The 23,401-nt window shown below is 40.5% G+C and overlaps 1 protein-coding gene across 1 annotated transcript in view; it reads left to right on the top strand.

Moving 5' to 3' along the window:
• Positions 1–23,401, top strand: part of Sorcs3 (sortilin related VPS10 domain containing receptor 3) — a 581,112-nt gene that overhangs the window by 251,826 nt on the left and 305,885 nt on the right. The window contains exon 3 of the mRNA XM_042689442.1: positions 1,536–1,635. Within this exon, the coding sequence (XP_042545376.1) occupies positions 1,536–1,635 (100 nt within the window). The remainder of the gene's footprint in view (positions 1–1,535; positions 1,636–23,401) is intronic.

The following is a 23,401-nucleotide window of genomic DNA, read 5'->3' as shown; positions in this document are numbered from 1 at the left end:
CAAGGCGAGTGCTCTACTACTTGAGCCACAGCACCACTTCTGGTTTTCTGGTGGTTAATTGGAGATAAGAGTCTCACAGACTTTCCTACCTGGGTTGGCTTTGAACCATGATCCTCAGATCTCAGCCTCCTGAGTAGCTAGGATTATAGGTAAGCCACTGGTGCCAGGCTTTTTCTTTATATTATAGTGTTCTAGAAAGTTCTTTGACCTTTGAGGAGCTTCCCTTGTGGTTGGAACAGAGAACATGAAACAATCACGATGCTCTCAGAGTTCAGAAAGAGACGTTTACAGTGTGCCTTGAGTGTAGGATGAAAAATTGTGTTCTGGTGCAGAGGAGAGACAAGGTGGCATGTGGGAAAAGAGGCAGAGAAGGTGAGGGTGTGGGTGTTGGTCTTAAGACTAGGAATTTGCCAGCTAGAAGAGCGGTAGTGATGACACAAATGCCCTCAGGCAGTTTCACTACGAGCCTTCTTGGGTTAAACTGTGATCTTAAGCAGGATCAGTTTAGGGTTTGAAGATGGCGAAAGGATCAAAGAGAAGGCAGGAGCATATGGTTACTTGTGGTGTCAGAGTCTTGGGGACTGCAGAGCGAGGGTGCGGAATTGAGAGTGAGGCCAACTAACACAAGGCCAGCTGGTCACGGAGACAATAAGTTCACACCTGTGCCTTTTAAAGCTACAGGTGCAGAAGATTCCCAGGACCAGTCAAGGAAGATCTTGACGCCAAAGAGGTGGGAACCTGGTGGTTCTAGTATGGAAAAGGAAGAAAGTTTTTAAGGTGGGAGCTGTTTGTCACTTTCCCTCTGGACAGAATAGAGAGAGAGCAGTCAGGGTGTTGCTGGCTTTGGTTTTTTTGAGCTCTTACTTATGCTTTCTGCAGAAGGTCAGTCTACTGGAAATTAGGCTCAAAGAGGATCAGATAGAACAGTGAACCACTACAAGCAGTCTAATCCATTGACTTTCCACCTGGGCCTACCATTGCCCCTCTGTATAGTTTCTACTCATCTTTATGCTACGGCCTCATTTGACCCGTCGACCCCCATGAGGTCTTGGATACTTCCTGTTCCTCTGAGTAATTTCTTGCTCCAAGCTCAATGAAGAGGCAGGAACTCAGCTGCAGCCCAGTGTCTCAGAAACACCTGGCCTCTCCCCTGTGGCCTCCATATACAGCTCCCTTACAGAGGGCTGGTGTGTGGGGACTTATGCCCTCCCCAGCACTGCACAGAGAACTCAGACGAGGCCTTGTGGGAGGCAGGTAGTCTCCAGCAACATCTTTAACCACACAACTTTACAAAGGGCAAGAAAAGTAAGTCTCTGAGAAAGGCTGGGAGCAAAGGGGAACAAGCTTCGAGTAAGCAGATGCATTAGTCTAATTGCTCTTCTAAAACTAATGGGGCTTTTTATCTCTGAAGAACACTTTTAAGCACTCATGTGATTCTGGAACAAAAATGCAGGTCACGGGAGAGCCTGGCTTCCCTTTAAACATAATCCCCATTCGATAAAACAATCTTTCCCTTTCCTTTTCTTTTTCTGTAGGTCAACAGATTATGGTACCACCTATGAAAAGCTGAACGACAAAGTGGGTTTGAAGACCGTCCTCAGCTACCTCTACGTCAATCCCACCAACAAAAGGAAGGTAAGAGGCAGGGTGAGCAGGTCTACAGGCGTGTAGCAGGATTGTTTATGGCCAGGAGTTAAGAACAAGCCAAACAACCTTGGAATCACTGATAAAGTGCTTTACATATACTGTAATTTGCTTTTGAAAAAATTATTAGCATACATTAATAGAAGATAGGGGTGTCATCCTTATGGTTTGTCATTCTCACAATAGCCCTGATAGAGATAATATAAATAGCTACTACAACCGCAGTACCTCCAGTAAAAGGATTCAGCTCTGTGCCAGAGATAGTGTTGAGGGTCTTTCGTGTCTCATGCTTATGCTTACAATGATCCCATGCAGAACAAGTAAAGCATATGAAACACAGAGAGATTATGCAACACTCTAGCTTGAAGCAGACAGTAGTACATTGTAGATCTAGAATTTAAACATGGAGTCTAACTTGACTCCAAGATTGAGTCTGTAGCCTCTTTCTTGCAGGTTTGTTTTTCGAAGGCATTTTTTTTTTTTCCGAAGGCATTTTATTCAGGACTCTTTCCCTCTAAGGAAGGAGATTGAGTTCTAGATTCTTTTTTTTTCTTAACATTTTTTATTGTAAATGTGATGAACAGAGGGGTTTATAGTTACATAAGTCAAGTAATTAATACATTTCTTTTTGAACAATGTCATCCTCATTTTCTCCCATTTTTCCCTCCTGAACCCTCTTCCCCAAGTTTTATAGTTCATTTTCAACATAGTGTCTAGTGAGTATACTGCTGAATTGGTTCACCCTTGGTCCCATTATTTCTGTTCTTTCCCTTCCCCTCCCCAAATCACATAAACTTACACATGATACAGCGTACAGAAATCAAAAACAGCTTCAAAAGGGGGAAAAAAGGAAAGAAAAAAAGAACTGCAAAGATTACAATTAGAAAACACTTCATGTTTCCAATTCTTGGAGTTCATTTCAATAGGCATCATTTTATATGGTCATATGCACATCACTATTAGGCTCTTGTGATCCTCTCCTTTGGTCTCATTGTGTAAAAGTTTACATGTTTAACTAATCATGTACAAGGGTAATTTTTTGTCTTTTACCATCCATTGAATTTACTTGTAGAGTTATAAGCACATTCTAATTATTACAAATGAGGGAAACCATGCAACCTATGTTCCTTTGAGTCTAACTTACTTTGCTTAATGTGATTTTTTCGAAGTCTTTGCATTTCCTTATGATTGTGGCAATGTTATTCTGTCATTCTTTCTGACAAAAGCATAGAATTACATTGTGTATACATACCCACATTTTTTTTTTTTTATCCATTCATCCACTGAAGGGCATCTGGGTTGATTCCATGTCTTGGCTATGGTAAACAATGCTACAGTGAACATGTGTTAGTGGCTTTACTGTGGCCTGGTTAGTAGTTATTTGCATAAATGCCCAGGAATGTGATTGCTGGGTCATAGGCACGTTAAGAGAGACTTCTCTGAAGAAGAAATAAGAATGGCCAACAGACACATGAAGAGATGTTCAACATCTCTGGCCATAAAAAAGAAATGCAAATCAAAACAACAATGAGATTCTACCTCACCCCAGTTATAAAAAAAGAAAACAATAACAGCTGTTGGTATGGTAGGGATGTGGCCCAAAGGGAATGCTGTTATGTTGTCCATAGAATGTAAAACTTGTTCAACCACTCTAGAAAGCAGTATGGAGTTCTAGATTCTTTCAGTTGATCTTAAGGTGCTCCCAAGGCAGAGAGTTGACCTGGCTCTGCCAGTTTATCTGTTTTCCTCTTGCCTAGCAGCCAGGATGCAATCATGTAAGCGCAAGACTTAGTCATATTGGCAGGAAGAGATCTAGATTTCATGGAACATTTAATGGTTTTGGAAATAAATACTATTCCATGAATTGGATTGGGAGAGATGTGATTTTTTCCACCACATCTAGGAAAACACTACTGTCTAGAAATTTAGATAGATTCACGCTTAAATAAATAAATATATGATCATTTCAGAATTTCGAAAAGGCTAAAACCATTGTACTGCCAAGCTCTTTTCTTGCATTTCACCTAGAAGTGAGCTTCCTGTTCAGATATCCCTGGTTTCTTATTGTAGCACAGTAGAATCCAAGTTATGGCTGAGAATCATGATGATTTTTATGCTGTTCAACTCAGAGCAGCTTTGACTCATACCTTCATCACCATAACGTACAGTCCCTATCGCTTCTCCTCTTTTTTGCTCTCAGTACCTCTGAATAACCCTGCAAAGGGAGGAGCTAAGATTACCGGCTTCTGGTTTAGCATTAGTGACCGAAGCCCAAAGTTTTAGCCTGTACCCCAGACCTCCAGACTGTGCACTTTGGGCCAAGTGCCAATATCTTGATCATTAGAAGAGTTATGTCAATGTCTGTTGTCGGGTTACCATGGTCACATTTTTCAGTTTTCTGATTAGAATGATCAAATGTCAGCTCTGAAAGAGATCAAAGATTTCATCTCTTCAATTGATTATTAATATTATTTAATCCACAGACATTTTGCAAATCTGATTGACCTTTTAGACCTCTCTGGAAATGGCCCTCTGCTATAAAAAATTTTAGACATTTTGAGGAGTTTATGAACCACCAAATAATACTTATGGACCCAAGTTATACAGGAGTCTGGTTAAGAGCTATTTATCTAGCTGGGTGTTAGTGTTATTCCTGTAATCCTAGCTATTTGGGAGGTTGAGATCCAAGGTCCTGGATTTGAAATCAAGTCAGGCAGGCAAATCTGAGAGAATCGTATCTCAGTTAAGTTGGCAAAAAGCCAAAGATAGACGTGTTGTTCAAGTGGTAGAGGGGCTACCTTTGAGGGGAAAAAACAAACAAATGAGAGTCTGAGGACCCAAGTTCAAATTCCAGTACCAGCACAGGGAATCACTCATCTGTATTAACAGCCTCATTTTTGTAGATAAGAAAACTGAAGCCAGATTAAAATAAAAGGAGCCATAATTAAAACCCAGGATGCCTGACTCTCAGGAAAGATTTTCTTTTTTTTCTTTTTTTATTGTGAACATACTGTACAGAGGGGTCACAATTACATGGGAAAGATAATGAATACATTTCTTATCAAGCATTGTAGCCTCCTCCTTTGTTTCCCCTTCCCATCCCTTCCCATCCTTCCCCCATTCCTCCCCCTACCCCACCAAAGTTGTAAAGTTCATTTTTCCACATAACGACTTGTACATCTCATTGTTGCAATGGATCCACCTGTATCCCTATTTAAATGATTTGTTTTTTCCCTTCCCCTCCACAAATTATACCAACCTCAAATACAATGAAAGCAGAGGTTATAATATAGGGGAGGGACATACAAAGCAACAAAGAAATAATTTTATAAATGTGTTAGAAACAATCACCTGAAAGAAAAAAAAACATTTGAATGCATATCTGGGTTCATTTCCCTAACATCAATTTATCTGACCTTTTCTGCTTGACTCAGACATATACTAGATATTGCAAATAAGGGAAACCATGGGACCTAAATTTCTTTGGGCCTGGCGTACTTCACTTAATATAATTTTTTCCAAGTCTTTCATTTCCTAACAAATGAGGCAATGCCATTCTTTCTGATGGAGGCATAGAATTCCATTGTGTGTGTGTGTGTGTGTGTGTGTGTGTGTGTGTGTGTGTGTATATATATATATATACCACATTTTCTTGATCCACTCATCTACTGAGGGGCATCTGGGTTGGTTCCATATCTTAGCTATGGTAAATAATGCTGCAATAAACATAGTTGTGCTGGTAGCTTTAGTGTGGCTTTGTTTGTGATCATTTGGGTAAATGCCCAAAAGTGGGATTGCTGGGTCATAGGGGAGCTCTAGGTGGAGTCTTTTGAGGAACCTCCATACTGCTTTCCAAAGTGGTTGAACAAGTTTATACTCCCACCAACAATGCAGTAGTGTTTCCTTCTGTCCACATCCCCTCCAGCATCTGTTGTTATAAGAGTTCTTGATTATAGCCAGTCTAACTGGGGTGAGGTGGTATCTCAATGTTGTTTTGATTTGCATTTCTTTTATGGCTAGGGAGGTTCAGCATTTCTTCATGTGTCTATTGGCCCACTTATTTATCAGGCAGTTGTTTCTTTGAAGATTTGTTGTTGGGGCAGGAAAGATTTTATTATACCCATCCTTTGTACCTTTCTCCCCTGTACAATCATAGCCTAGGAGCTTAAAATTGCTTTATGATCTGGAACTGTGTCTGTAATGGACATGTGATACAATTTAATTGAATGGAACCAAGAATAATCTTCTTCCACTCTTCTCCCTTCATTGATAGAGAAGTTGAGGCTCACAGAGAAAGTATGCCCAACCCAACTGTAGCTTATTTCTTGGCTGATGTAGGGTCAAATGGAATCACACCAAGGAGGGACAGGACCTGGATGTTTGGCAGATGAAGGCATCTTATCAGCCTTAATGCCTCACGTCATCTGACCACAGCTAGATTAAAGCTAGTTTCTTGTAGATGACAGTTTAACTGCCTTTGCAAGGATTTTTCTCAGTGTATAGGCAGGGTCACACCTGTTCATATCTGCCCTGCTTTTGGTCTATCATATTTCTTGCCTGTTGGGATCTAGCACAGTGATAAATTTTTTTTCTTTTAGATGTTTTTTTGTAGTCATAACTGTTAACTCTCTATACCACATCTCATAAACTCTTAGAGGTGACTAAGACAAAGGGCAAAGTATTGTAGGTGCTGCAGATTGGGAGAAATATAGAGCTAGGTTAAAGAGATCCCCAACTCAAAAATGCTACCCTCATTTGTCCTTCTAGAGGTGACAACATGGCCAAGTTTTGACGGGCATTTTTATCCAGTAAATAGAAGTGAGGCCTACTTTGTCTAATTTGAGGACAAATAATCAAAATTAGCAATCTGCCAACTACTAGACACTGTTACTCAGAACTTTAAAAGTCCAGACTTCTAAAATTTCAGTCCACTTGGGGAAAGACAAGTCAAAGTTCAAAGTCATGGATTTTTAAAAATAGCAGTAGCAATTACTGCTCATAAAGATCTTGCATGATCCAAGGAAAGATACAAGTAAATTTGCTTCCTGATATTAAATGGATTTGTGTTTGGAACCTCTGGATTTCACTGACTCACATCCTTCATGGTCGCTCTCTGTTACTCAGGACATTCCCTTTAGTAGAACTCACCCCAACTGAAATGCCCATTTATGTGTTCATTTGTTCTAAGTTTATTTGTTTAATTAATGCTAGGGTTGAAACTTGGGACCTTGTATTTGCTAGTCAGATGCTCTACCACTTAAACCATGTACTGAGTCCCTTTTCCTTTCTTTCTTTTACAAGTAGGATCCAAAATTTTTATTGTGATCCCCTTGTTTATTCCCCTCAGGTAATTGGATGATATCATGCCCATCTTTATTAGTTGAGAAGAAGGTCTCACTAACTTTTTTCCTTAGGCTGGCCTTGAACCAAGTGTGAACCACAGAACCCAACCTCTCAGTTTTTTTAATTAACCTAGAATTTTGTGTGATTATGATTTCATAATGCAACTCTTTTTTAGTTTCCTTCTAAAATATGCCCAGAAGTTTCAACTAGTAATACCTGGATATTTTCTTTCTTAGCCAGCATTAAGAAAAGTTCTTTTTGTGTTTTGAATGCTCAGCTTATCTTTAGATCCTCATGTTGATTGGCTAGCTAATGGCTGTGAGCTTCAACAGATTTTTCAGCTAATCTTGTGAAAGGACATGCTTTCTACCTAATGAGTTATTTATTTAACAGATGGCCACTGCTTTCCTTGGAGGCTATGATGGCATCAGATGAGATCTGTTGCCCCAGGCAAAAAAAAAAGTAAATTGTGCTTGTTTTAATATAAATCTAAGTGTTGACTTTTGTTCTAATACTTATTTTTTGAGAACAAAATGTATCTCCAAATATCGTTGATAAGCCACTGGGTTAAAAGCAGATGCATTAACACATCCTCTTACCAATAGTAATCTTCGGTAGTGATAACTGAGTATCTTACTGCTCTAAGCTCCTTTTTGGATGCATTATCTATGTTGTTCTCTAATCCTTTCAGCCACTTTAGAAAGCAGGGAAGATAAGCTAATAGACTGATAAATCACCTCAAGGCTATATTACCATAAATGATGGATCTTCATCACCTCCCAAATGGACATGTTTAGGGGCAAAATAGTCAAGATGCATCCACTGATGCTGAGCTTTTCCCTAACAAGTTGGAATTTGGATTAGTAGTGTTGTCTTTCTCACTGGGTATAACTGGAATGCAACGTCATAATTCCCTATGTATATGAGAACTGATATACCATGCTCAGAGTTTCCCCATTTGAAGTTGTCCTACACCTTACGCTGGTATGGTAGTATCAGCATTATTATGCCCTCTTTGGACATTCTGTGTCTCTGTTTACCTTTCTTTGGTGATTGGCCAATTAGTTCATTACCTGGGTCTGAGCCCAACTTCATGAAGGGAGCCCAGCACTGCTGGATGTTTCTGAGCCTGGTACTTGGAAAGCAAAGAGCAGTGTGTTAATTCTGGGAGCAGGGAGTGTATGGAGTTTGCCTCCCAGATGAAGGGCTCTGCCATGATGGGGAATGGCAGGATCCAGGATGCAGCTTCTCCTTCCCTTTACAGGGCTAAACATCGCTGGGTCTTCAGAATTCATTACTATTAGTTAAGTCTTGTTCTTAGGCCCATGCAGAATAGCAAGTGCCAAGGTCAAGTCTGTTTATTGGAGCTATGCTGTGTACAATCAGGCTGACGACTGTTCGCTTTAGCCAGAGAGGGGCTTGACTCCCATGAGTGAATCCATATGAGAATGAGTCTTTGAATGGACCGAGGAATGCAGGCATGTTGTGTCTAATTGCTCTGGCTCAAAAGCAGCTGCCACCTGCAACATTGGCTACAGTGTGTTGGAGAAAGCAGAGAGAACACACAGATCTGAGTGCCAAAGAAAATGACCACATAATAAGTATGTTGCCTCTGTGTGTGTGTGTGTGTGTGTGTGTGTGTTCAGCTTGACATCAGAATAAAGTACTGGGTCTTGAGCTCAGTCTCACATTTTCACTCTGGCTGGGCTTTTTCACTCACAGTTGGCACTGTACTGCTTGAACCATGCTTCCACCTCTAGCTTTTGGCAGATTGTTTGGAGTCTGGAGGGTTTGTGTGCCCAGAGCTCTGAACTGATTCCTGAGTAGCTAGGATTATAGATGAGAGCCATTGGTACCCTGGTGAATAAATATTTATTTATTTTTACTGAACTCCTAATCAAGTTCTGGACACTCCGTGAAGTTTCTACCACAGTCTATTCTGAGTTTGTGTTCATCCCCAGAGCCAGAGAGTGTTATCTCCATTTGACAGATAAAGAAGCAAAGGCATATGCAGTTAGCCCGCTTGCTTTTTGTAAAATGGATAGTAAGAGAGGCCCAGAATTCCCATTCACCATTTTCTAGCCACAGGGATTGGCTGTCACTGTGACAGATAGAAAGCCCAGGTGAGCTACAGGCATCATGCTATTCGCATTATCCTGTTGTCTGGACTTCTATTCTCATTAGTGGCAGAGGATTAGCAGTTTCTCAGAGGTGGAGGGAAGTGTTAGAACCTCCATTCCTAATTGATTTAGCAGTGAGGAGGATAATTACTTCCAGTCTAACCTGCAGAAATACAGTGGGAATTTCCAATCAAATTTTCTTTTATTTTGCAATGAGCAAGCTGCTGAGAAGGCATTGCAAGGATAGGCCATCCTGCATATAAATGTAGCCTTCTCTAGATCCAGCATGCTAACATTGAGCACCCTTTAAACCTCTAAACAAAACAGAATGCAGAATTTTAAAATACTGGAGTCCTGATTTCCCTGACTCCCGTGTCCCAAGATGGTTGCAGGGTCGGGAAAGTAAGCAGTAGGATAGCACACCTACAGTTCGCAGGTATTAAATTTTCTTAACTAAAGCAGTGTGGAAGAAAAATGAATGTGGAAAGGTGATTTGCCACCATTAAACAATCTTCCTGTTTTCAAAACAGGCTTCCTGCTTTCAAAAACTTGTCATCTACTTGGCCAGATGAGATACGTATAAGAAATAACCACACATGTGGACTTAGAGTTGCAGATTGCAATGCATGCAAAAGTCACAGATGATACCAAGGAAGATGGCCCACATTTTGGTAGACAATCCAGATAAGGGTTTCCCTCATAAAGTTCCAGGTGATTGTTGTCATGGAAAAATGGGAGCTCATTGTGGTATTGTTGACATCCTTGTTATGATTTTCTGATTTTCATACAAGATCTTTTTATATGGATTTTGTTTATACCAGTACTGAATCTTGAAATTCAGGGCTTAGCCCAAGTACAGATACTTGGGCTTTTTTCTGTTGTTCAAGGCTGGTGCTCTATCAATTGGGCAACATCTCTACTTCTTTCTTTTTGGTGATTAATTGGAGATGAGTCTCATTGGCTTTCCTGCCCTGGCTGGCTTCTGAACTGCAATCCTCAGATTGTAGCAGCCTGAACAGGTAGGGTTATAAGCACGAGTCCCCAGAGTCTGACTCTATTTAGATATTTTATGTGCAATTTCTTTGTTTTGAAATAACATCCAAGAGTTGGGTGCTGGAGGCTCACACCTGTATTCCTAGCTACTCAGGAGGCTGAGATCTGTGGATCATGGTTCAAAACCAGCTGGGGCATGAAAGTCTGTGAGACTCTTATCTCCATTTAACCACCGGAAAACTGGAATAGCTCTGTGTCTCAAGTGGTAGAGTGCTCACCTTGAGCTGAAGAGCTCAGAGTCAGTGCTCAGGCCCAGAGTTCAAGCTCCACAACTGACAAACAAACAAACAAACAAACAAGCAAAACATAAAGGGTATGGAGTCAGGGATTGGAGATTGTCAGGCCCACATTTGCTTTCATACCCGTGTCTAGTTGGCCTGATATGCCATGTGCTGGGTGATAAGAAGGTCTACCAGTGAAACATGGCCTTTGGAGCCAAAGGGTGGCAGTAAATTCTCTTGCAGTGTGTGTGCATGTGTGTATGCTAATTGTTACTACCCAGAAGGAGCTGGTATCATAATCTAATATTGGAATTCTGCCTCTTCCTCCAAGAACTTTTTGTCTAGGCTGCCTACATCCAGGCTTTCTAAGGGAGGATGCATTCCCAGAAACCTGATTTTCTTAAGAGTCTTACTTCTTACGTCATCCAGTAGCCACACAGCCACCTTCTCTTTTTCCATCTTCTTCCCTGTCTCTTAAAATCAAACCTTCTGACTGTGTGTGAGAGATTGATCATCCTACTGATAGAGAGAAATGGTCTCACTCTTGTTAATTCTCAGCCACCTCATTCTTCTTGCCTCAAAAATTAACATAGTTACCAGGAAGCTAGAGCAATATGTGACGTGAGAAAACACCTGAAAAGAATTGAGAAAAGAATAGAATTTGGGACTAAATTTCCTTTGTTTACTGATTCCAAGCCTAAACCTTTAAAATATTTTTTATGTATTCATTTATTTTTATTGTCCTTAAGTAGTTGTGCAAAGAGATTTCAATTCAACATGTCAGTTTGTGAGTACACTGCATTTTGGCCAAAGTTATCCCTTTGATCATTCCGTTACCTCTTTCAACCCTGCCTGTCTCCTCAACTGATGTAGTTCTATTTATTCATATATCCATTGACTATTATGATTGCAGTTCCTCTCCCCATTCATCTTTGTCCCTCCCCCTGACCTCACTCCCCCTAGCCACATGGTATTTATTTCATCAAACTCTAAGTTGTTCAGAGGAGTTATACCATTGATATTCTCCCGTATATATGCCATACTTTAGTTAATACGTATGTGTATATATGCATATGACTCTCTATATATTTACGTATGTATTTATAGTTTAGATGTAAATTCTACATATGAAAGAAAACATACATCTTTTGTTTCTCAAAACCTTTTCTCCTCTTGGTGTGACCAGAAAGAGCATCAGAAAATATCCACACCTCCACTTTTTCCCTATAGAAAGGAGCAGAATCAAATCTCACCAGGGGCTAAGAAATCTGAAAAACAGAAAGATCAATGAGGGGAAGGCATTTGTTCAGAAGTTTCCATCTGACTTTGCAAGTGTGACCGGCCCAGTGCAGGAGAGGCTCTGTAAATGTGGTTCGATTCAAACTAATCACTTAAAGGAAAGGGAATCTAGAATAATTCTTGGAAATTCACTCTGTAGTCAAAGTCCTTTTCTCAGCAAATATATGTATGTGGTTCCCTGTATAAATTATTGCGGTATGCTGTAGCCAAGACTTTATTTAAAGGCTCATTAAAATGATTACTAGGGTTTTTTTTCTTTTGCATTTTATTTGAAAATGGGAAGAATATAAACCTATAACCTGGCTTTTATCCAAAAATACCCTTTAGGGCTTGCCTCAAGTAGAATCATGTTTTTTTTTTTTAAGTAAAGATACAATTTGCAGTAAGATTACCTAGGCATTTAAAAGGAAATAATAAAAATTAGCCACTTGCCACACTTTGTAGGAGTTTATAGTTGCCCAACATATTTTTTAGTTTGATTTTTATTGGCTTAAGGTTTTATGTGTGTGTAGAAGATTTCCAACAAAGCATTATGATTTAAAAATAGAAAAAAAACCACCTTCCTTTTCTGTGTAAATACTGTCTTGGGTTTAAAACAAGGATTTAAAGAGGTCTAATGTTCCTAGATGATATATAAGATTCTCACTCTCTTCATTGCCTGGATCATCTAACTGGCAGCCTTATGATTCCATTCAGGGGTGGGTGTAATGGCTGGGGCAAACTGGTATTAGAAGTAGGAGGATGAAGACCAACGGAGAGGACATTGACTAAGTTGAGTATATTGAGGGAGAAAGTGACACCCTGACTGACATTGATAGAGCATCTGAAACTGGACCTGGATGACCAATGGAAATCCTAACAGTTTTTAATTCTTCAAAGATTTTTTTTTTGTCGGTCTTGGGGCCTGGGCACTGTCCCTCAGCTCTTCTGCTCAAGGCTAGCTCCCTACCACTTGAGCCACAGCGCCACTTCCGGCTTTTTCTGCTTATGTGCTGCTGCGGAATCGAACCCAGGGCCTCATGCATGCAAGGCGAGCACTCTACCAGGCCTTCAAAGATCGTTTTTAAGGACGACTATGTGTCCCAGTGGTGGGGGAAAAATGAACACAGTCTTGCACTTGAAGAAATAGTCAGAGCCCATGGAATGTGGATGCAATAGCAGACTAGATTTTGGAAGGAATTTTTGCATTTGAATAAGGATAGAAATGAAAGGACAATAGAATAGGGTAGTGCATGTAGAGGGATATTCATGGGCATGTTGGGCTTAGAAATTTGAAGATGGAGGAGAGATCCCCAGAAGAGCTTGGAGAACCCTAATAAGCTTGAAAGCATGAGAGAAGTATAAAAGGAAGGCTAGTGAGCACCTTGTAGATGGATGAGGTGCATGTTGGATTCGCCTGGCTCTTCCCTCTTCCAGGTCTTGTCTCCTGCCCTGCCCCCACCATACCTGTATTTCTTGAGCATCCTGGTAGGAACACTTTCAGCCCAGAGCCTGAGAATGCAGCATGTTGTGTGCTTTCTAATGTTCTGGCATAGGGTCATATAGTAAATGGATCTTACTGCCCCTGAGGTAGACAGAGCTGTAACATAAACAGCTACCACCACCAGTGAAAGAAATGACTCTATTCTTTTCTTCCTCAGTGAGCTCAACCAAGCAGAGAGATTGCTGCTGGCATTCACGCCTCACCCTTGGTCTATCTCCCCATTACCAACCCAAGGTCATCATCATAGCACTCAGTGCTCAGCACACATTCTTTTGGTGAGCGTGTCTGGGTAATGAGAAGTGAGGTCTGCCAGATGGCTCAGGGGTGGGTTTTCAGCCAGTGAATCTCTGTCCTCTAGGTTGGGGTCTGAGCTGGCATCACAGACTGGAACACTGGCTTCAGTGACAAATGGAGGCCTGAGTGTGTGCTGGCAGCCTCATGTGGAGGGAATCCTGGGAGCAGCTGTAGACAGTCAGCCCTGTCACACCACAGCACCAGTCTAATGTTGAGGAATGGCCTGGGCTGTCTTGTGATGACCAAACAGAGGAAAGAAATGATTCAGAGGGGATGGAGGCAAGAAAAATATACTTGATTCGCTTTTGGCTCTGAGACCAGACAAAAGAAAGGGTGGTGGTCAGTTTGGAACTTGTCGGTCATGTCTGATTCCTCCCTGGAGATCAGTAAGGTGATAGAAGGGAGTGGAAAAACCTTCACAGGGTAGTCCCTATCTCTCTCTTTCTAGAACCTTCAATGTATCATTTAACTTCCCGTCTTAGTTTTCCTGTCTGAAAACGGGGCTCACCATGTTTTTATTTAAAGTAGGTCTGAGAATTAAATAACATGTGTTCAGCCATATGACTTCCCTTTCCAGAGTTAAATGCAGCTGTCTTTGGCTTTTATCTCTGCTCAGTTCCCAGTCATACTCTCTCTATGTAGAAGTCTTTTTTTTATCCTGGGGGAAAGAATCCATCACCCTTCAGTCTAGGATTTTGCAAAGTTCTTTCAAACGTTCACAACAAGAAGTTACCATTCTGCATCCCTTCTATTTCCTGCCTCTGTCTGTCCTTCTCATGAATCCACTGATGGTTTTTAGTCTCATTGAATGAAGTGTATGTTTCCAGTGATGATTGCCCTCACCCTGCTCACACACTCTGTGCAGAGCAAGTTTGCACTCATCACCTTCCAAGGTCCACTCTGCAGGGAGAGCTGGTAGAACAGCAATTCCCATTCAGGACTTCCTGCCCCAGAGTCACAGACAGTCCTATTGTAGCATTGTTCCTACAGGAATCACTACTTTTACATGTACAGAGCCAGTTAAGGTTCATTTATAACTCCTTCCCAGTGGAAAAATAATCCTTCGTGATACTGCTTGTTCATGGATCTTCCTGTAGGTGGAAGGCACTCTGCAGGCATTTAAAGCAGACAATGTTCATTTGAGAGTGAGAACTAGAAGAGAACTGGTAATCCATAACTTGAGACTCGTTATAGACATTCTTAGCCCGTCATCAGGACCATGGGCCAGTTCCAGATTGGGAATTAGAAAGACCAATAAATGCAAATATTTACTGAATGTATTTCTCCCAGGAAAAAAACATGTAAGTAAATACTGCTCTTGCCATGAGAAAGAGAGATCCAGGTGTATGTGTGTGTGTGGGGGGGGGGGGAGGGGGAAACAGACAAGAGATGGAGACAGAGAGACAATTGAATGAGACCATATAGAGCTAGAATACTTTGAGGACCCTGGTTGTCCTAATTGGAAGATTGCATAAACCAGCCTTTGCACTCTTGTCTAATGGAGGCATATGCCCTTAGTACTGTTTTTTCTTAGCTACTCACAGTTTTTAGATGGGTACCCTGACCTCCCAGCACCTATCTTAACATGTTTTAAAAAGCCGAGTAGATATGGAAAGGGAAGTGCTTCCTTCTAGTCTATCAGTGGTATATATATATATATAAATATATAGAGATATAGATATAGATATACACATATATACATATATATACACATATATATGAAAAACATTTCCTGCTGCTGAGAGAAGTTGGAAGTGGTGATAAATTTTCTTTTCACAGGATACACAGTAGATTGAGAGAGATGGGAGAAGGAAATAGCCTGAGGAAAGTACTCCAACATTCATCAATTCACAGGAGTAAGTGATGATGCCACGCTGTGTCATTCCCACTTAGACATCCCCCGGGAAGAAAGACTGGCTGGCTCTGTGAGGGTCCTTTCCTACTTTTCCATTTGGGCAAGAAGTCACTCTATTGAGACCCTGGCTCTACCTCTTAGCATCTTGTGACCTGGGTGCCTTATGAAACATTTCCAAGCTTTTGTCTTTCTTCTTGATGTAATTGGGATGGTATTAGCCTCACCTCATTGCCTGATCTCAAGGAAGATTGATGGAACAATATTTTCAGATGCTGAGCAGTGACTGACACCATGGGCCCCTATGAAGCAAGGATTGTTGTGCAGTGGATCTGACTATACCTAGAAGAACACAACCTGTACTTGTGACTATCTCTGGGCATCTGGTGGTCTGTGTAGTGAAGTATAGAGTGAGCTGGTGGGTGACTCCAAGTCTGTCTGAAGCAAGCGTCTCATAAAATTGATGAAGAGACTGAATCCCAGTAGGGGGAGAGTCGCTTATCAATGCTTCTCAGCTACTGAAGGAGCAAAATGATAAACTCTTATCTCTGGCTTCAAGCTCAGGATGCTTTGTATAAAATTATATAGGAGACACCACATGGTGCACATAATCCAGGACAGATAGGAGCTAAGGAAGACAGTAACATCTAGCAGCTTTGAGGTGCTCTTGGCTTAGTCTAGTAAACCTAGAGCTGTCAGAAGGGGATGAGTCTAGAGGAGAACCTGACAGAGGCATGTGATCACGGATATATAAAGTCTCCAAGAAAAAGTCGAACTTAGAGTAAACACAGGTATGGAGATCAGAAGAGAATCTGAGCCAAGGTTGAATAAAGAGAATTCCAAATTAGAGACAATCTGCTTATATTTAACAGATGAAAAAGGGATTCAAACAGAAAGACCAACTTCAAAGTCAGAGTCTAACATTCTGACATTGTTCAAGATATATTGTATTCACCAGCTTCTTTGTGAAGTGGCAACTCCTTTGAACAACTACTTAGAGCTAGTAAGGAAAAGCAAAAATAAGTAAATAATAAATTAATTAAGGAAAAAAACAAAGTAAGAGTTCAGGAAGGCTCGAACCAAGTCGAGCCACAGGGGGCAAAGTAAGCCTAACCCTAAGATTAAGGATTGAGCCAGTGAGGACTTTTGGCAGCATAGTTTTGCAGTATATCTTTTGCTTGTGGGTATGGTAGCAGAGAGGCATTTGACTGATTAAAGCAGCCAGGCTGGGCCAGACATCGACAGTCCCATAAGAAGAGTAGCAGACAGATAGGATGCAATTATCCAAAGTGGTCTTTGGCCTGAACCTTGTATCTTCAATCATCCTGGAGGAGGCTCTGATGGTATATATATATGAAAGATTTCCCAGCTCTACTTTGTACCTTTTGAGAGTTGAGAGCTGATATCAGAGTAGAACTCTCAGTGTGCAGTTTAGCTCTGGGAACTGGTCTTGGAAGAAACAAGACATGGGCTTCTGGTTTCAGCTGTGCCATCCTGATTCCAAACCACAGAGCATTTGCGTTTGAGAGCTCAGGGGGGACCTGCCTTGTGGACACAAGGTTGTAAAACATTATTTTTCTGTGAAGATTTTCTCCTCAGCATTAACAGCCTCTTGACATGGGTGTCTGGGAAACCTGTCTTACTTCAGCTAGACCCTAAGCCAACTGTAAATGGCTTAGAACACTCCATGTCGCTTCTTCTCTTATGCAGCTATAAAGATTATTTCTTTTCAGCCTCATAGTTGAATCTACCCTGAAGTCTTAGGTCAGGTGTTTTAGGCCTGAATCATCAAACCCTGGAAACAAGTGAGAAGGAATGAACGAAGAAGCAGCTTATTGCCCCATAATACTTACAAAAGGCAATATAATCAGAATTTTTCATTTATCTTCAGGAATCACCACTTTGATGATGTCTGACATTAGGAACCCTAAACAGCTCCCAAAGACAGTCGTGATTTGTCTGGTACAGCGTGTGGTCCTGAGCTGACTGTTCAGCCTTTCTTTTACCGTGATTAATGCTATCAGTTCTGTGATTTTGGAAAAGTTTTAATTGCTTCAAATCTCCATTTCATTTTCTTTCTTTCTTTTTTTTTTGTTGGGGCAGGGTCTTGGGGAATGAACCTATGTCCTTGAACATAGTAGGCACACACTCAACTACTTGAGTTTTTCATTTGTATTTGTTTTTTGAGATAGAATCTTGCTGGCTTTGTCTGGACTGAGCTTAAACTCACGGCTCTTCTACCTGTCTTGCAAGTATCTGAGAACATAGCATCAGCTGTAGTCTGACTAACTTCAGGCCATTTTCTATAAAATGGGAATCTTACCTGTGTACGTTAGTCAAGATATTTTGGCTCTAACAATCCACAGCCTCAACTGGCTGAAGCTTGTGGAATTTATTACTTCCTGTGCTAAAAGCTATAGATAAGCAGCTCCAGGTTGATAATTTTTTAACTAAGTGGCATGGTCAAGGGCAAGGTATTTTCCATTTTTCTGCTTGGCCCAGCTTCTCCAAACATACACCTCATAAGTGATGCTACAAGAAAGATGAGCATGGAAAGAAATCTTAGGCAAACAACAAATCTTCCGCAGTGCTTCATGAGACTCCCTGAGCATCAAATGAGATAGGCCATGCAAACGGGTTCAGTGTCAGCATCTTTTCTATCATTTTCCCTCTCTTTGCTTTTGGGCTTTCACTAATAAATGCCTCCTGAAATCTTGCTCTTTTTCAACATTCAGCTTAAATCTTTCCACTTCCATGAAGCTTTTGCTGACACTCCTATATCTCACCCCCACTTGGTTTTAAATCCCAGATAGAACTTCTGGCATTGATTGCATGAGATAGCCTAAGAGAACTTGAAAAATACTGATGTAGTGATGCCTTTTTATGAGGAATTCAATAGAGAGGTAAAATATATTCACATGAGAAACCAGGGCGATTGATTATATGGTGTATATTGATATGGAAAGCTACTCATAAGTTTTTTTTAAAACAGGTTATAGAATGTTATGCTCGAAATAAAACAAGATTATATATAATGCATAAATACATAAAACAATATTTCTGTGTAATTTATACTTTGCTATATAATGAATATATGTGTATATATGTATAAAAATGCATGTATAATAATATCTATATATTATGTACTTTGCTGTATATGTAGAGAAAATGTGTATCTATAGGTATATACGTATATGTGTATATGTGTATAGCTATACACATATATATGCAACATACATGAATACATAAGCACAAACACACATACACACATTTATATTCAGTAGGCATGAGGGTGACAAGGACACAAACTACTGCAGTGGGAGAAAGAAGATAAGAAAGTGAGGTGTGGCTGGCTACAAAAGTACTAGAAATTAAAATCAACCTAACCTGGTGCTTGCTTGGATATTGAGATTTAAAAAAAAAAAAATATCTTTCACCCTGAATGGTTGAGCAAATGAGGGCAAGTTGGGAAATTGGAAATACTAGAAAGGCATAGATTGACTACAGAAAAAAAAACACATTTTGGGCAAAAGATAACCAATTTGTTTGTGTCACTTTGATACCATGGGACATCCAGGTGAGGAGGCTGTCAGGCAGTTAGATTTGTAGGTCTCTATCTTAGGAGAAAGGCTTAAACTTAAGAGTACACATAAGTCTCCTTGGCAAACAAAGACAAATTTAACAATGGAGGCTCTTTGGGATTCTTGTTGAACATAGGATCAAGTGCAAACAAACCCAGCTTGCTTGCTATCAATCCTGCAAACATTTATTGAAAACTTACTGTGTGGTCAGCGTGGTCCCGGGCGATGGAATCACAAATATGAATGAGACATAGTCTATGACTGAAGAGCTATATCATGATGGATTAGCCACTTTGGAAACACCAAAGAAGGAGTGGTTAGGGCTACGATGAAGAAAGGTAGAGCAGAGGCCACAAGGAGCTAGCTTTCCAATGACAAGCTGGAGTTTGCCAAGTGGATAATAGTGGTGTTTTTCAAGCATTGCCCTTGAGATTGGACTTCACTACAGAAATTCAGTATGTTTCGGAAGATGTGAATGTTTATCAAAATGCCAGGAAACTGAGTATTAAGTTCACTGGCAGAGTACACTATGAAATCCAAGATGTTTTAGCCTACGAGATAACTAACAGTCAAAAAAATGTGTGTTTTTTTAAAGTCAGTGTAAGTTGTCTTTCAGCTTCTTGGAATGCTCCTATTATGTTCACTCCCCTCAAGGCAGAGTTATATTGAATATCTGAGTCAAGAAGGATGCAATATGTTTTCTTCCAATCTACAGTGGACAATTCTTGGGCCTTTGAAGCATAGCCCCTCTTCCCCCCTCTAAAAACCCAGAGTGATGTCCCATTCCCCATGGCTGTTAGACAACAGCTATGAATAGGTCAGCAGGCTTATTGAAGGTCACTCAGCAAAATAACAGCATATCATTGCCTCATGCACTTTGCCACAGTAATGGGCACTTCCGCATGATGCTCCTTTACATGTTTGGCCTCTCTCCCTTGGCAGCTCATGAGTATACTTTTACCTTTAATTGCAAGGCACAGCGGTGTGTTATGGTTTGCATTCAGGTGCCAGTAGGATTGGAAGCCAGCCAAGCAGTAGACGTTTAACCTGGTGGTGAAGGATGAGTGATTGGCAGAGTTTAAACTCTAGTATTGCCCTTTGATTGTGCTGCAGTTTAATGTGTTTTCTGTACTTTCAGGACTTCCTATACATCAGGAGCCCATTCAACCTCAGCTTGCCTCTTTCTCTACCGTTGTGAGTGCCTTCAATTTTTGACTGGGAAATAAATATAGTGGAGAGACCCAAAGCTTCTCAAGCTGATGTGGCTCTCAGTAGCTGGCAGGTAAATTTATCACCTGGGACTAGGCTGCGCTTTGACATCTTCCAGTTGAAAGGCCTTTACTGGCCAGGGAGGGATGCTTTTCAAGGGGAAGTGCTTTGTGAGAATATTTGCTTTCATTCCATCTCTACTGTGCCAGTGACTTCCCACTGCCTGCAGAATACAGGACAAATTCCATGATATGACCAACCCCTGTAAGCTGCTCCAGATCTTTCCTCTTGTCTTGCTTTGCCCATAGTCTTCTACCCTTTGTGAATTCAAATACTCTGAGTTTTCCTTTGAGTCTTCTGGTAATTCTTAGAGCTTATAACCCCAGTCTCTTCCTTAGAATGTGCCTCTTTGCCTTCTCTCCACCTAATGATCTTCAGACCATCTTTGGGACCTACTGCAGAAGTCATTTCTTCCCCAAAGTTATTTCTGACTACCTTGACCCAGTGTTTCTGTCTCTATAAATATGGCTAGCCATTTGATGGCAGGCACTGAGTTTCTCCCATGCTTGTGCCTGTTAGGGTGCCTGGAACAAAAGTTTGGGTGTGCTCTAGGGCCCAGCATTCTTTTTTTCTGCCTTGTTATCATGATGCAGGTGTGGAAGGCAATTCCAGGAGAGCTGAATGCCAGCCACATGCAGAGGTTTTCCAAGCTTTTCCCAGGCAAGGCCTGTGAAGGGCTAACTGATGGTGAGGGATTTTGCTTCAGGCTTTGTACCAGCCTTCCCAGATCTGCTTCTCTGGTCCAGATGGAACCTGGACTTGGCTGCCTGATCCTGGACTCACCTTCTGTGTTCTGCATTCTGCTAGCCTCTCCTGTCACTGCAGCAGGACTAATGGCTTCCAGCTGTGACCATTTATAGTCTACATCTAGCATACTCTGCCAAGATCCAGAGCCCAGTCCTTCTGCCAGAGGAAGGAGAGAGGAGTAAGGGGACATTTATGCTGGAAATGATTGTTCCCTTCTTAGTGATTTCACTCAGCTCTGTTTACCTCTTGCCCTAGCTTGCATCTTTGTGAAGCTCAACCATTTATTTCTCTGTCTTCCCTGCTGAACAGTGAATGCCCTAGGGCAAAAGTACTACATTATCTGTCCTGGCTCCCTAGTACCTAACACAGTGCTTGGCACTGAGTGCTATTTATTCCAACTAAGTAGAAATCAATAAGTAATTACTATGTCAGAACAATCCACAAAGTGCCCAGTCAAAGCAGATGAACCATATGAACTCCATGTTTTGTTCCTCTATATCATACTGCTCTTCTTAAAATCTTTCAGTGTTTGATTGGGCCAAGAACTCCAGAGCACATTTTCTTCTCTGTGAGTGGAGAAGATAGTCAATGATCAGCTCAAATGGTCTCCAAGACTCTACCAAGTAATGGCTCTCACAAAAGCCTCCTCTCACAAAATTTATTTCCTGGTGGATTCTCATATTGAATTCATTTTAAAGAGCCTAAATCTAGGGTTATAAGAAGTTTGGGCAAGAATTTCTCTTGTTTCACAACACTTGGGGAATAAAAGATAAGCTATGTTTTCAATATATGCACATATGATATGTATATATAGTGATAACTGAAAAATATTGTGAGCTTTAGTCTTAGATTACTATGATCACTGATTTTATTTCTTCCCAATGCACTTGGATCATGCAAAAATGGAAATATTTTTTATTTCATTTGGGGACAGTCTGCTACACTTGTTCCTTGCCAATTGTCCATTAAACATGGCTGATGCTGAAGGCATATTTATTCTGTTGGTTGTTAGACCTGCTCCTATGCCTTTTCCAGGGTTCTTAAGGTCCTTACTTTTCTCGTAGTCATTACAGACACTCAAGTTCATCCTCATTTCAATTTCTGCCATTTGGATGCTGATTTTTTGTGTTGAGGGATCTATATCTCTTCTTACTGCTATCAAAGAAATGTTTAAGTATTTGAAAGTTCTAACCAGGGCACCAGAACTCAGATGGTATGGCCTACATCCCTGGAGGAGTCTCAAGCAGAGAACCAGAGATCATTGTAGCACTAGCTTCCAAGTACAAGCTTTACTCTTCTTGCTCCGATCCTGACTTAAAAATAACTAAAAAGCTGTTGGGTCCCCACTGGGAAGAGAGACTAGCTAGAGCTTGGAAGCAAAGTCCTGTTGAAGTGTCTGAAGGATTAATGTGAGGAATAGAACTTAGCTTTTATTTTTGCCTGATGAGTCTGGGATAGTTTTTTTTTTTAAATAATTTTAAAAGGACACTTGTGTCTTACTAGGTGATCTTATGATATATTAAATTCTCATCAGAGGGGAGTTTTTATTCTTTGCCTTTTCTTTTGTGTCTTTTAACTCATGTCCATCCCACCCCAATTTTATTTTCTTTCATCTAAAAATGTCTATGTGTATCAGAGAAGCAATTCAGAGATAGAATGAGGATCAAGAAGATCCAACTGTGGGGACCAGAGTGTGGAGGGAAATAACGTAGATGGGATCTGACCAATGACACACTTTGTGGGCTTCTCAAAGCCAAACACCATAGTTTCCTAGGAGAACCACTGAAATATTGGGATTTGCTGGAAAATTTGAGTCTAGTATTTATTGGAGGAAATGAATTTATGATTAAATCTTTTCCCACCAAGAAATCACCATATCCAGGTAGTCTCACTAGTGATTTCTTCCAAATACTAAAGAAAAGGAGCATGGACCCTACAAAGACTCTTTTAGAGAATAGAAAAGAGAGAAGGATTTCCTGCTCATCATGAAGGAAAACATAACCCTTGACACTTAAACCTGAGAATAACATTAAAAGAAAGAACTGAACATTGAAATCCTTAACAAAGCATTAAGTAATTAAGTAAAAAATGTTTTAAAATATGGTTTATTACAACCAAGTTATAATTAATTCAGAGATAATGACCCTATTTATTTTAAAGTTCAAAACTCAAATAAATTGGCCCTCATTTTCTACAAAAGGAAACCATGATAACCCAAACTGACAATAGAACAGTGTTTGACAGTGCTGTTTGACAACACCTGTTCATCATAACAACCAACTAGAAAGTAACTTCCTTAATAAGATCAAATGATTAAAAATCATCCTATAGCAAATATTACATATAGTGTTGAAGTTTTGAATTTTCTCTCCCTAAGATTAGGAATTAGGCAGAGATACCAATTATCACCTTCTTATTCAGAATTATAGGGGAAGATCTAGCCAGTTGTAAGAGGCAAGAAGTAAATAAAAATGTATAAGGAATCGAGAGAAGGA

The sequence above is a fragment of the Dipodomys spectabilis genome, unplaced genomic scaffold, assembly GCF_019054845.1.
Source record: "Dipodomys spectabilis isolate Male_0828 unplaced genomic scaffold, ASM1905484v1 ptg000125l, whole genome shotgun sequence".
NCBI lineage: Eukaryota > Metazoa > Chordata > Mammalia > Rodentia > Heteromyidae > Dipodomys > Dipodomys spectabilis.
Note: the sequence above shows the minus strand (reverse complement) of the source record. Positions and strands in the feature narration are given on the sequence as shown.